This window comes from Poromitra crassiceps, assembly GCF_964638095.1.
Source record: "Poromitra crassiceps genome assembly, chromosome: 12".
NCBI lineage: Eukaryota > Metazoa > Chordata > Actinopteri > Beryciformes > Melamphaidae > Poromitra > Poromitra crassiceps.
This window is the reverse complement of record NC_139632.1, coordinates 19,078,067-19,092,171: the sequence shown is the minus strand read 5'-3', so window position 1 is coordinate 19,092,171 and position 14,105 is coordinate 19,078,067. Positions and strand designations below refer to the sequence as shown.

The 14,105-nt window shown below is 43.4% G+C and overlaps 1 protein-coding gene across 1 annotated transcript; it reads left to right on the top strand.

The window, feature by feature from the left end:
* Nucleotides 1-2,723: 2,723 nt before the first annotated feature.
* On the top strand, nt 2,724-13,961 carry plin3 (perilipin 3). Its single transcript, XM_083647588.1, has 9 exons — nt 2,724-2,844; nt 4,822-4,900; nt 7,668-7,755; nt 9,006-9,201; nt 9,718-9,800; nt 10,051-10,294; nt 11,727-12,067; nt 12,385-12,603; nt 13,018-13,961. The coding sequence occupies exons 3-9, from the start codon at nt 7,687-7,689 to the stop codon at nt 13,156-13,158; spliced, it is 1,293 nt and encodes a 430-aa protein (XP_083503714.1). The 5' UTR covers nt 2,724-2,844; nt 4,822-4,900; nt 7,668-7,686; the 3' UTR covers nt 13,159-13,961.
* The last annotated feature ends 144 nt before the right edge of the window (nt 13,962-14,105 follow it).

Below are 14,105 nucleotides of genomic sequence, written 5' to 3'. Positions count from 1 at the left end.
AGGCTCAGGACTTAAGTTGCACCTGGGATTCAAGCGTTTGAGGCTTTAATGGTGATCCCTTTCGGATTTTCTTTTTGCTCAATCTTGTTTCGGTTTCAATGGTTTAATAGTGGTTTTTAATGAATTCTGGAATAATATTCTATAATATTCTACAACTGGACTGAATGCCAAATGGTATTATGTTATGTTAAATTTGTATTGTTGTGTGTGTGTGTGTGTGTGTGTGTGTGTGTGTGTGTGTGTGTGTGTGTGTGTGTGTGTGTGTGTGTGTGTGTGTGTGTGTGTGTGTGTGTGTCCGCGAGTGACATTGCATGTCGTGCGAGCAAGGGCACTGCCTTGACTTCATGCTCTTTGCACTGTTTACTCTTGTGCTGTTCACGCCAATATGTTATGGTGGTTTGTGTCTTGCTATCCTTTTTATGTGACCTGAGAAAGCAGGCATTTCTAAAACTACGGAAAAGGCAAACAAATACATCTTAAATCTGAATCTTTATAAACAAGATGAAAGATTTGTAGTGCAGTTGCCAATTTGGTGTTGTTATCTTGAGTGGTACAGTACAGTATGTCTTCAGGCATGAGAGAGAGAGACAGACAGACAGACAGACAGACAGACAGACAGAGAGAGAGAGAGAGAGAGAGAGAGAGAGACACAGACAGACAGAGAGAGAGTTCATTTTCTCTGAGGGATGAGTGATTTTCCTGTTATCTACTAATCTTCAATTACTTAATATCCAGAATGATTTTGGCCTCAATCAAGTGATCCAGTAGAGCAGAGTTAAGAGTTAAGCAGGAACAGATGAGGGCCTTCGGGGCAACTGTTGATAACTCTCTAGTCCTGGGAAGTGGGGAGATACTGCGTTGTGTGTGTGTGTGTGTGTGTGTGTGTGTGTGTGTGTGTGTGTGTGTGTGTGTGTGTGTGTGTGTGTGCATGCGTGCGTGTGAGAGAGAGAGAGAGAGAGAGAGAGAGAGAGAGAGAGAGAGAAATTGCTATGCCATTGATAAACATTTCAAACAATCACAGTAGGAGTCACAGCCCTTGGCTTCAGAAAAAACACCAATGTTCCTCATCTGATGCAACAATGTGTCTTTCCTCTCTCACTGAGCCGTTTACTGTCATGGGCCACAGCCCCTGCCTGCTGTAATGACCAACACTGTTACCAGGACAGTGCATACATTTCAAACAGTTCCTATTCAGCAGTTCCTATTCAACATATTTCTGATTACAATATTTGGAGTAATATGTTTGCTTTCTCTGGAGCCTGGTGGCTGGGAAGACACCATGGGGGCACATAATGAAAACTGTAGCGAGTAGCGACTTAGGCTATATCATGTAAAATCTTCTGCTAATGAAATGGAGGGAGTGAATAGAGCTGTAGCGTGGAGGCCGTGCTGACGATAGGCCTACACAGCAACCAGCAAAACAAACAGAATTACCACACAGTGATAAAATACATGTGCATTTCATGTCAAGAATAAAAGTTCTGTGAAAACCATCTGAGACTGAATTTAAGGCAGTGGTTCCCAACCTTTTGAAATTACTTGGAATATCTATATATTTTTTAAATCGTTTTGGAAATGAATTGTCATCCCCAATCTTTCCACGTACCCCCTGCATTGCAAGCTGCTCAAGTACCCCTAGGGGTACACGTACCCCTGGTTGGGAAACACTGATTTAAGGAATGTAACCTTGCACCAATGAATGTATGTAGCCCATGGTGAGGTCTCCAGACCATATTTCAAGCTGAAGGCCACTCATGCATAATCCGATCATCCCCTGACGAGTCAAGTCCTAGCATAACGTGGTCAGTCAAAGTCCTAGTATGACGTCTGCTATGACGTCAAATATGACGTCAGTTAATCCTCATATATATAGCAAGGGTTCTACGTCACCTCTCTCTCTCTGGCCGATCATAGCAGCAGTAGCTTCACGGCAGTCCATCTCCCTCGAAGCCGTCCTCCGAAGCGTTGTTTTGCCCCACCCACCTCCCCAGTCCGCCACCAACGAGTCTTGACTCCTGATCCCCCACGGGGGGGGGGATCTCCTAGCCTATGCAGGTGCCCTCCTCTTGCCTCAAGAGCAGCGCCACTGGCCAATGGAGTCAAGCGCCAAAGTATTTGCCATGCATGCCGATTGCTAAATAAAGTTTGTCTAATCCTACCAACCGGCCTCTCATGATTGAACTGCTTTTCTATCCATGCCCCCCTCCCCCCCATTTTCCCTCCAGATTCTTGAATATGAAAAATTGTGAATATTTAATCCAAAATAGACATACTGCTCTTAAGTTGTAGGCTAATGCATATGAAAAAAGGTGGGGGGATCTTGAGTGGCTCTGTAGGGCGAGGCTGCATAAACAGTCTAAATTGACTTTATGGGTAAAGACTGCCCTCTCAGGGTTCATTTTATCAACTGCAGTCAACAGGAATGCCTGGCTTTAGTTCACTAAGCTCAGTCAGCTGGCTATGGAAAGACAATATCCAGTGTTTCCAGTGTTAGGGGCTATTCACAGTGGGTCAGATGGTGTGACACCTGACTTCAGCATTAAGTGTTTCATTCATGTCTCTGTGTATATTGATACATTTGTAGGTCTTTTTAGCTGCTGATACACTGTATCAGTCAGAGTTTACAACTTACTGCTCATTGTACTTTCGCTTGCGTGCCCTGTGATTTAATTGGTTAAAACAGTGTATGCAACAATCCAGCAGCAGCACTCCGCCTCTGTGTTGCTCAACAGTCCGACTCCGTGGGGAAGACAACAGGGCCTTGGTTTGTTGCAGGACTAGAGCAGTATTCACTGCAGGTCACAAGAGGACAGGACAACAGGCTGTCAGCGGCTCATTTCACAGGTCTGTTTGGTTTTTTAAGCTAAAACTCAGCCTACAAAGTGTGGTGCGGTGGCTGTCTGTTAACATGACACGCTCGCTAACATGATAGCCTACTCTCTTTGGAGGCTTTTAGGAAACAACACATTTTCTCACTAAGCGTTGTTATCGGCAAGTGTTACCTTTCAACATGTCGCGATAAATTAGGAGCAATCGCTGAAGGTCAGGTTGAAGCTGGAGCGGTCTGTCGTTAAAGTAGATAGTTCCTCTTCTGGGGTAAAGTTCATCAGCCGCTCTGTCAAGGCACTGAAGGCACTGCAGGGGGAAAAGTGATATACGAACAGGGGAAATACGCCCTCTTGAGATGAGGCTGTGTCTATGAATTCATTAAAAACCACAAATAAGGGCGGTAGATACAGATAGACTCTCTTTAATGAAAAGTGATTAAAAATGACATATATTGTCAACAAAATTGTCACAGTTTACATTTAATGTGTCAGTCAGCTGCTACAGTTAAATCATAGTTTTGCTCCATGTTGCTCAGACTCATCAGAGATTGGACATGATTCACACTAATAGGAAGGAACATTGACTGTTTTGTTTTGGATGCTTGTGTGTGTTGTGTGTGACTGTGGTGAGGTGATGGTGTGTGTGATGTGTGACTGTGGTGAGGTGATGGTGTGTGTGATGTGTGACTGACTGGTGAGGTGATGGTGTGTCTGATGAGTGACTGACTGGTGAGGTGATGGTGTGTGTGATGTGTGACTGACTGGTGAGGTGATGGTGTGTGTGATGAGTGACTGACTGGTGAGGTGATGGTGTGTGTGATGTGTGACTGGTGAGGTGATGGTGTGTGTGATGAGTGACTGACTGGTGAGGTGATGGTGTGTGTGTGATGTGTGACTGTGGTGAGGTGATGGTGTGTGTGATGAGTGACTGACTGGTGAGGTGATGGTGTGTGTGATGTGTGACTGGTGAGGTGATGGTGTGTGTGATGAGTGTGACTGTGGTGAGGTGATGGTGTATGTGTGATGTGTGACTGGTGAGGTGATGGTGTGTGTGATGAGTGACTGACTGGTGAGGTGATGGTGTGTGTGTGATGTGTGACTGTGGTGAGGTGATGGTGTGTGTGTGATGTGTGACTGTGGTGAGGTGATGGTGTGTGTGTGATGTGTGACTGTGGTGAGGTGATGGTGTGTGTGTGATGTGTGACTGTGGTGAGGTGATGGTGTGTGTGATGAGTGACTGACCGGTGAGGTGATGGTGTGTGTGATGAGTGACTGTGGTGAGGTGATGGTGTGACTGTGGTGAGGTGATGGTGGGTGTGATGTGTGACTGTGGTGAAGTGATGGTGTGTGTGATGTGTGATGTGTGACTGTGGTGAGGTGATGGTGGTTGTGACTGTGGTGAGGTGATGGTGTGTGTGATGTGTGACTGACTGGTGAGGTGATGGTGTGTGTGATGTGTGACTGTGGTGAGGTGATGGTGTGTGTGATGAGTGACTGACTGGTGAGGTGATGGTGTGTGTGATGTGTGACTGACCGGTGAGGTGATGGTGTGTGTGATGAGTGTGACTGTGGTGAGGTGATGGTGTGTGTGATGTGTGACTGACTGGTGAGGTGATGGTGTGTGTGATGTGTGACTGACTGGTGAGGTGATGGTGTGTGTGATGAGTGTGACTGTGGTGAGGTGATGGTGTGTGTGATGTGTGACTGGTGAGGTGATGGGAGCCTCTGATTCAATGTTTTTTGGCCCATGCATAAAGATTTCAGTGATTTGGATCTTTCAGATCTCCATGAGGAAGAAGAAAGAGGTCTTCCCTCAGCATATTCATCCAAAGAGAGTGTTTTCCATGGTTTTAATTTGTTCTTTATTTTTCCACCTTAACATTACATATGTATATATACAATAATCACTTCTTTCTTTCTTTCTTTCTTTCTTTCTTTCTTTCTTTCTTTCTTTCTTTCTTTCTTTCTTTCTTTCTTTCTTTCCTTCTTTCAGATCAACGTTAGCAGCAGTAGGCCTCAATAACCCACAGACAAGCGACCACACCTTGGGTTTCATCACTGATACTGTGAAGGCAAGTGGAGATACTGATTTGTCTATCACAAAGGTCAAAATGTTCCCCCGGCTCAGCCTCAGAGGGAGTGCAGCCGGGGTGAGGAGGTGACAAATATTCCTCTCCACACTGTCAAGACAGCTTAGTTTCAGCCTTCGTCCTAACTGTAGCCTATTTGGAAAATGTCCCAGAAAATTATCTTGGTTTTATCTCGATTGTGTTGTCAGGGAACATAATGTCAGACTTTGCTCTGGGAGTTGTGACAATGCAAGTGAAGTTCTCATCAAATGCCTCTCAGAGGAAAAAACAAAGGACATATTGCATAAGACAACTGCTGCAACAAATTACAATTGGCAATCATACAGATGGCCTGAGAGATGGCCTCAGCAGAGGTCATTAAAACATCTGAGGTATTTTATTTCCTCACACTGTCTAAAAGGATGAAATGAATAAACACATTAATCTGTATAAAGGTCATAGACATAGATGAACAAGAACAGCATCAACAGGGGCTGAGGGCTATGATGAGGCCCATTCCCCAGCAGTATAATTACAACTAGAAATATTGTGACCTTGGCGCGCTCATTTCTAGCATGCCTCGTACGCTTCACGTTCTTGTGCTCGCCTGCCTCGCACACTTTGCGTGCTCGTGTACGCAGCTCACACACTTCAAGTGTTCGCCCGCTCAACTGGCATGTGCTTCACGCATGCCCAGTTGAGCAATTGGGCATCCCTCTGCCGCCTTATTATAGTAGATAGATATTGTCAACAATAAAAAAAAAAGTTAAATTGTAGGCGGATCTGTAGTTTATATCTGCTTGTGAGCATTGCTAAAGGTGGGCAGCATGTTACAGCCGTATTACGCAATATAGTCACTAGATAATAGATGGATGGGACGATATATCGAAATTCAATATGTCAATGCAGAAAAGTGACAATACGTATAATGAATCGTGATATTAGTTACATTTTATTCTGCTGTAGTAATCATAAATGACAGCTTGCCCATCACAATTTCACAAGCTCTCTTTCTAAACTGCCATTGCTAGAAAGATTACTGGCTCAGAAATAAACGTAATTCTGCACAGTCACACTTTGTTTTCATTGAACTTTTATTGACTACATAATGTAGTTGTATCAAATCATGAACCCCATACCGCATATCGAATCGTATTGTGAGATAAATACATCATCCCGTCCCATCCCGTCCATAATAATGACGGGTCATATCTTTTGTTGGACTCCTTGGCCTTGTTCAGCATGCTCCAGTGCCGACGGGTGGGGTTCAGTGGAGCTGTGATCCCTGTCTTTCTCTCTCTCTGCCATCTGGCAGAATGCAGAGAGAAGCCTCCACATGTCTTGAGCACCAGAAGGACCAGGGGAAAGTACCTGCTGCAGGCTCTCTGTCCCCACATGGATGATCGTGTTCTGGGGCGCCGTGCTCCCTGCTCTGCCAGGCTCTCCAGCAGAAAGCTGCCTGGAAAGGCTGGCGCGCTGCAGCCCTAGACCATTCTTGTTCTGATGTATGAAGTTGAGCCTGGAGCTGATCTGAAAACGGCATGCAATTTATCTTCATTATTTCAATCAGAATAAAAACTGGAGAAGAAATCGGACCATTGATTGAATTCATTTGCGTTATATTTCAGCCTTTTCTATGATCCAATTAAATATTAGGGCTAGTTTTCATTTTAAAGTCATACTTCACTGCATTAATGCAATAGGCCTGGTTTTCATTTAAAGCAATATTTCACTTTGACAGATGATATCACATTTCGCATACATGCTTTTATATGAGCTTGTGAACAATCAATCTCTGGCATTAGCTACCCGGGGGGGGTCCGTCGTTCCCACCAGCGTTCATGGCTTTTTTTCTTACTCTTATCTGTAATTTCAAATAGGCCAACTTCTACATCTCCATAATTCACCCTCATAATTTATCATTCTTTTATTCCTTTTACATTCACATTAGGTTTTCAAAATGAAAGTGAAAAGTAGCCCCCTAAGGAGCCAGTGTCGATGGAGGGTACTGCACACGTACAAAAAAGTGGAATTATTCAGACAAGTGAATATTACATGAATGGAGTACTGTGTGACAGCAGGGCTAGTTTTTCTTTAACTTTCTGGATGGACATTCTGACACCTTACAATCACGATTGACACCTCAATCGATGCTGAAACACATGTTTTAAATGATCTGCGACAGCAGAAAAATCATGTGTCTCTCTTCCCAGGGTGTTGCCACCGAGACTTTAAAAAAGATCTTCATAAAACATTTGTTAGTGTCCAGTGTGATTATCAAATATTCTTTAATAATCATTATAAATGCAAGAGAGGCCTTATTTGTCCCTATTTTCATGAAGAAACTCTACATTTCACCCAGACTCTGAAGCTATTTACACTTTCCTACTTTCTACAATACATCATACTGTAGCCCTGTTGCAAAAAGTTTCAGTTGCTGGATATACGCAAGAAAATCAAAATTCCTATCATATTTCATTTTCAGACTTAGACTTCCAATTTTGACATGGTCTAGACTAGAGGCTTGCAATAATTTTAGTCTAGGGTGCAGTTTCATCCTTATTGCATCATGCTGTTGACAAATGAAATAAATCTATATACTGTATGTATAAAAGCATCTGGCACAACAGTGATTCTATTCCCAACTTCACAAGCTAAAGTATTCCAGCCATGTAAAGAAAGGGTGACAGAAAGATGTGTTTCATCATGAAAACCATGCCATGCGAGGTGAACCTCTGCTTCTGATGCTCTGTACTCCATCATGTCACAGATTGAGTCTAGCACCCACAATGGCAGACAGCGAGAAGACGAATGAGACTGCAGCTGCAGCAGCACAGCCAGCCAGTGGAGACCAGCAGGTGAGGAGCACCGTGACCCAAAGTGATGTTGCAAAACACGAGCGCATTATAAACTCATTTGATGCTCTGAAATTCACTACTGCAGGGGAATTAACGATGATCCCTAAGAGAACACTCAAAATCAATAGAGAGAATAATGTTTATATAGACCTGATTGTATTTCAGAATTTTGATGCCTAGTTTTCGGTATCAGTAATTAGGTTAGATTAGATTAGATTTCACTTTATTGTTGTACAAAGTCCAAAAGTTGTCTTGCATCCCAAGACTCTGTTTCTCATGAATACAAAAACATTGAAACAAACAACATGTACAACAAAGTGCTACAACATGTATGACATCAGACCTGATGATTTAGTTCAGTTTATTTGACAATTAATTTAAATACATTGTACCTCATACATGCCTTCTAAAAATCATCAAGGAATGCACAAAAAGTCACTGACTTATTTCCATTGTGGTCCTTGCTTGTAGACCTAGGACACATAGGGACATGCAACACAGTTTCATGGAGAGAGAAAACAACTATAACATCTAAAAAGATCTAAAATCCTTACAAACTAGTTGACAAGCATCTTCAAAACATCATTACACATTATTGCAACGACCATTCGTCTGACCTGTCCCCTTACTCTATCTAAGCCCTGGTTCACACCATAGGCATCTCAGAAGCAGCGCTTCACAGAAGCTTCGAGCAGGAGCCTTGCCATTCACACCAGAAGCACTCTCTTTTCCTCAGCGCCTCGCTCGCCGCTGCCCTCCACCCGCTCACAACTTGCATTGACTTCATGGCTGGCAGCTTGGGTGCACGCTTGAAAAATAGAACAAAAGCTGAAACTATTGCCGCAGCACACGTGCAGCATCGCTTCAGCGTGGCGTGGCGTGCGGCTGGTGTGATTGGTCTCGCCTGTTAACAAGGACGCTAAAAAGTAACTGCCCTCGCAGTAGCTTCAGCATAGCTTTGGCGTATGGTGTGTTCGGGCCGTAAGACCTTTTTCCAGGAGCCACCTTTTAACTTTTGCTTTAAAGTTGTCAAGGTTTAACAGCCTGGGTAAACCCAGCCTCCACGTGACCTCTATGTACTGTCAGTCACGAAGAAACTTACGTTACAGGCATAGTCTGTGACGTCACGTTGAAGGCTGGGTTCACCCAGGCTAAAGGTTTGAAGCCTCTGATGACCAGTGGCAGCTTGTTCCATTCATGAGGCCCTAGAAATGCACATGAACGATTGAATGATGCTTGTTTCTTCCCAGAACGTTGTGACCCGATTAACCAACCTGCCTCTGGTCAGTTCAGCTTGTGATGCGCTGTCCAGCGCCTACACCAGCACCAAGGACAGCATGCCTTTGCTGAAGGGGGTGATGGATGTTGCGGAGAGCGGGGTCCGAACCCTGGGAGCAGTTGCCACCACAGGCTCCAAGCCCCTCTTGGATATGCTGGAGCCACAGCGTAGGTTCCACTCACTGCACACAATCTGGTGTAATGCATGTGTATTGAAGGTGGCTACATTTATAACTTTGAGACAATATGCTAGAAAAGAATATTTCAAACTCGTTGCACAGATAATATATAAATTTCACAGATGTGAAATTGATATTGTACCACATGAATACAAATTATTTCTTATTGAGAACTACTAAGAACAGAATTTACCCATATTTTGCTATAGCTGTCCTCAGGCATTTAAATCGTTGAAGATCTTTTTTTTTCTTTTTTTTCTTGTTTTCACAACAATCATCCGTATTAGACATAGTCCCTCATACATAGTAAATAACTTAAAAGGAAAAACAGACAAAAAGAAACAAACAACGACAAAACAAAAAGGCACAGCGACTTTTTGAATCTTACATCTTTTTATTGACTGTGTATGAAAATGTACAGTAAGCATAACATAATCACAGTTTTTCTTTCTGGTTTAATCTGATTAATTTCTCATTCCAAGAACTGTTGTGCACTTACTTTCAGTTGCTACAGTAAACGACTATGCCTTGATGGGCCTGGACAAGATGGAAGAGAAGCTGCCTATCCTTCACCAGCCAGCAGACAAGGTCAGACGTCTCAAAAACCTATATAGTGTTTGTCATCAGTGATGTCGTCAGTCTTATTATAGAGTAACAGCCCTTGTTATGTGTGATAACCTGTATCAATTGTTCCCGGTAGTCAAAAGCACCTCAATTGAAATATCTGTGGTTGTCATGGTAACTAACACCTACATAAAAAATTATAATTTTATAGTCGATGAAAATAATACCATCTATTGCTTTCCAAGCATGGCACATAATCTCCTCTCTTCTCCAGCTGGTGTCGGAAACAGTGGGTACGTGGTACCAGTCGCTGACAGGGGCCAAAGATGCCATGACTGGGGCTGTGATGGGAGCTGTGATGGGTGGGGTGGAGATGAGCCGGGCAGCCGTCAGCGAAGGCATCAGCACTGTCATGGCGACCCGGATGGGCCAGATGGTCAGCAGTGGGATGGGCATGGCCCTCAGTCGGTCTGAGGCCTGGGTGGACCAGAACCTGCCGCTCAGTGAGAAGGAGCTGGGTTAGTAGCTGAGCTAAATGTGGAGAACATAATCAGTGTAAAGGCCAAGGCTGATGGTAACCCATATGTGCACCGCTGAGCCATAGACAGATGAGGCTCAACAATTGGATTAAATGATGCTGAAACAAGGTTGCAGCAATAATAGCAATGAATTCATGATGAATGAATTCGTCACTGAGTGGTCAATTTGTCCGGATTGAACATAGATGGTGGTGAATGGGAAACATTGACCTCAATGTTGCTCTCTTCATTCCTTAAATTGCCATTTGTGATTATTACCACCTCCTTGCTCCTCCTTCTGCATCTGACTTCACTGTGAAATGTAAAATAATAAGCACAAACAATGCGCAGAAAACAATTTAGTTATTTTTTGTATACATTTACACGTTCAAACGATTAATCTGAAATAAAATAGATATTGATTGTAGCAAAGTATTTGGTTCCATATCAGTATTTAAATGGCATTAGCATCCCTTCCATTTTCAGGTAAGCATACATATTGTTCCCACTTTGCTTAAGGGATAATTATGGCAATAATTACACTCATATCCCATACACACCCCTTAGCTTAATTTGATACAATATAAAGGGCCAGTATCCAAATAGTAACTGACATGACTGTAAGATTGCGACATCTGCCATTTACTGTGAGAATCAATAGCTGACTGTGTGTGTTTACCTCATTGATATATAGATCAAATAGCCTCGATACAACTGTCCCAATACATTTGCCTGTAGTATTGTATCATCACAAAGGCAAGTCAAGGTGATGTGGCAAGGTGGGGGAGATCATGATATCGAAGTATTAAATTACACTACAGTGAGTGAAATTGAACGCATGAATGGTTGTTGCTATTCATAGCTGAGGAAGGCAGGACATTCCAATGAACTCTCCATCTGTTAACTTGGTCCATAAACCTTACGGTGATATCCAGCACTCACAGCTCTGACACCTGCTCCGCTGATGTCATGGTACCATGTCAACCTGCTGTCTTGAGAATGCTCAAGAGGGCATTCTCTTCTCTGATTATGAGTCAAAGATGCAATGGCAATCCTATCCGTTGACAGCAGCAAAGTACCCATAATCAAGGATATATGTATTGGTTTGTACAATGGTTTAAATGGATGAGAGGTTTTCTTCAAAGTAGTGTACATATACATACATAAACAACAAAAACAGGAGAGCAAGAGAGGCTGCTGAGTAATTCCCCTTTTCCAGAAGAATTTGCACAGCTACAGTATGCGTAATAGTGTATAACAATAGTGCATTTTCATCAATGTTCGCACTTAAATCTTTACAACCTTCTTTTAAAATGCTAGATAACCCCAAGACTTGGATACACATATTCCTCTGGGACTAGATTGCCAAGAAATAAGACTAATACCTTTGAAATGATGGTTGAAAAGAAGTGACGTGCCTTCTGTCTTTCAGCTGCTCTGTCTGAGCCGGCCAGCAGTGAGCTGACCGCCCCCTCCTCCAGCCCCAGCTACTTTGTCCGCCTGGGTAAACTCTCTGCCAAGGTGCAGGAGCGAGCGCTGGAGCAGTCCCTGGTGCGGGCGCGGCATGCCAGGGATACCACCTATTCTTCTATGGCTCAGATTACCAGCACTCTGGACCTGCTGGAGACCGCCCGCACCACTCTGGGTACCGCCAGCAACCAGATAGGAGGGGCCCCGGCGCAGCTGCTGCAGCGCTGGACCGAATGGAAGGAGAGGCAGGCAGGAGATGGACGGACTGAAACAGAGCTGGATGGGGCGACGGATCAGACAGAGGTCAGGACTGGAGGCTTGGAGAATTGATTCCAACTCCATTTCACAGCATATTTAGAAACACAGTGTGTATGTATTATGTATAAAAAAGACTTTGGCAGTCTCAGTGTCTACCTGTTTGTAAATTCCAAGGTGACTTTCACTTTGAGTACCGCTTGAATCATGAACAAAAATAAATCACAGCTTGAGGATTTGTCTCCGTCACGGGTCAAGACCAAAACATGGCCCTTGGAATTTAATAACAAATCAGACTGAGGCATTTGTCTGTTCAGATACATCAGTCAGTCATTCATACTTTCATTTCCGTATTCTGTCCACAGCAGCTGGAATGGCGGGCCCTCTTCATGGTGCGTGGCCTCAGTGACCAGATGCGGTCAGCGTGCTCCGGTGTGGTGTCCAGTGCTCAGGGCCTGCCAGGTGTGGTCCAGGAGCAGCTGGCCAGCGCCAGACGAGCAGCTGAAGACCTGCACTCCTCCCTGGGCAACGCCAGCACACTCACACCCCTCCTCCTGGAGCAGAGTCGTCGCCACCTCACCCAAGTACTAATCACACCAAGCTGGTCTTCAGTGTTGTATATTTAGCTGCATCAACTCAGCTAAATACAGTTCAAAGCTAGAATTTTTGTTCACTTTTGTTCCACAACTAGAATCAGTTAAAGTATATTAGTCTATCCATCACCTTTCCATTGATACATAAATGATGTCCCTAGAGAGTCTAAGGAAATACTGTAGGCCTACTACACACACATAGCCCATCCATAGGATCTCCTCATTCATATGTAGGGCACACTAGCTTGTCTTGCATTTAAGGTACACGTAACCTCAATATTTCAGACACCCCACAGTAGCACGTGATTTGAGCTGAGGTATTAACCATCATGGTGACACAAATTATTTGTGTCACCATGATGGTTGTTCTGTTGGTTGAAAGTAATGTATTGTTCCTGTTCCCAGGTGAAGCAGTCTCTGGATGGTGTCATGGAGTATCTCCTGAACAACACTCCGCTCAACTGGCTGGTGGGGCCCTTTGCCCCACAGGTCACTGAGAGAGGAGAGGGAGAGCAGGCAGCGCTGAAGGCTACCCCTCAAAACTAGGCTTGGTGACGTTGTTCTGTCCTCACATGAGTTGATTTAGTGTGGTGAGAGAAGATTGGACTGATGTTTTGGGTGGATCGCTTCAAAAATACCTGCTTGCTTGAATGAGGCTCTAAATTTGTGCTATGTTTTCTCCATAATGCACTACCGTACTAAGTAGTATTTAGTATGGAGGACCTAATATGGACTTGATAGTTGATGCTACTACATTTGTATTTTGAGGTTAATGACATTTGAATATAAAACAAACACGGAAAGCACTTATTTGAATCTAAAAGAATGTATTATTTGTTTTGTACACTTTGTGTTCTGGAAAAAACAGCAAAATCTGTTTTTTTTCCCTCTCTCTCTCTCTCTCTCTCTCTCTCTCTCTCTCTCTCTCTCTCTCTCTCTCTCGCTTTTTTAACATTTGTTTGAAGATGATGCTGTGTTTGCTGCCATATCATTATGTGAACTTGACCAAAAAGGTCTTTAAAAAAAGAGTTATATTAGTAGCTTCATTTGTAACAATGAATTCCAATGGTGATGCCAAATTTCTATTGAATGAATGTAAACTCCAAGACGATTTTAGGGGGTCCACACATTACATTACGTAATTTTACACAGAAGCACATTACACAGAAGCAAGGAGAGGCAGGCATATCTAATGATATATATCTTGTCCGAATGAGATTTGTGACATTTATAGTACATGTTTTGCATTTGCATTGTATTTCTGAGTTTGCAGTGCACTGTGGGTTACTGGAAGTGGTACCAGCATCATAATGGACAATGCATGAACTGAGGTGTCAATAAACTTGGGACATCTGATCATACCATCTCAATGTCTCAATGTCAATGTATTAAATTCATTCATGAGTGTCATGTTTTAGTTGTCAGAGATGCCTGTTGGTGTTAGGGTGGACTTTGCTATCAATGTAGGCCCGTTTGAGGGAAGGATGAATTGT

What these genes read in the sequence shown, in the direction of transcription:
- plin3 (XM_083647588.1), top strand. Translation starts at nt 7,687, where the DNA reads ATGGCAGACAGCGAGAAGACGAATGAGACTGCAGCTGCAGCAGCACAG. An exon ending in CAGCCAGTGGAGACCAGCAG is followed by an intron (nt 7,756 to 9,005) that starts GTGAGGAGCACC and finishes GTTTCTTCCCAG; the next exon opens with AACGTTGTGACCCGATTAAC. An exon ending in GGATATGCTGGAGCCACAGC is followed by an intron (nt 9,202 to 9,717) that starts GTAGGTTCCACT and finishes ACTTACTTTCAG; the next exon opens with TTGCTACAGTAAACGACTAT.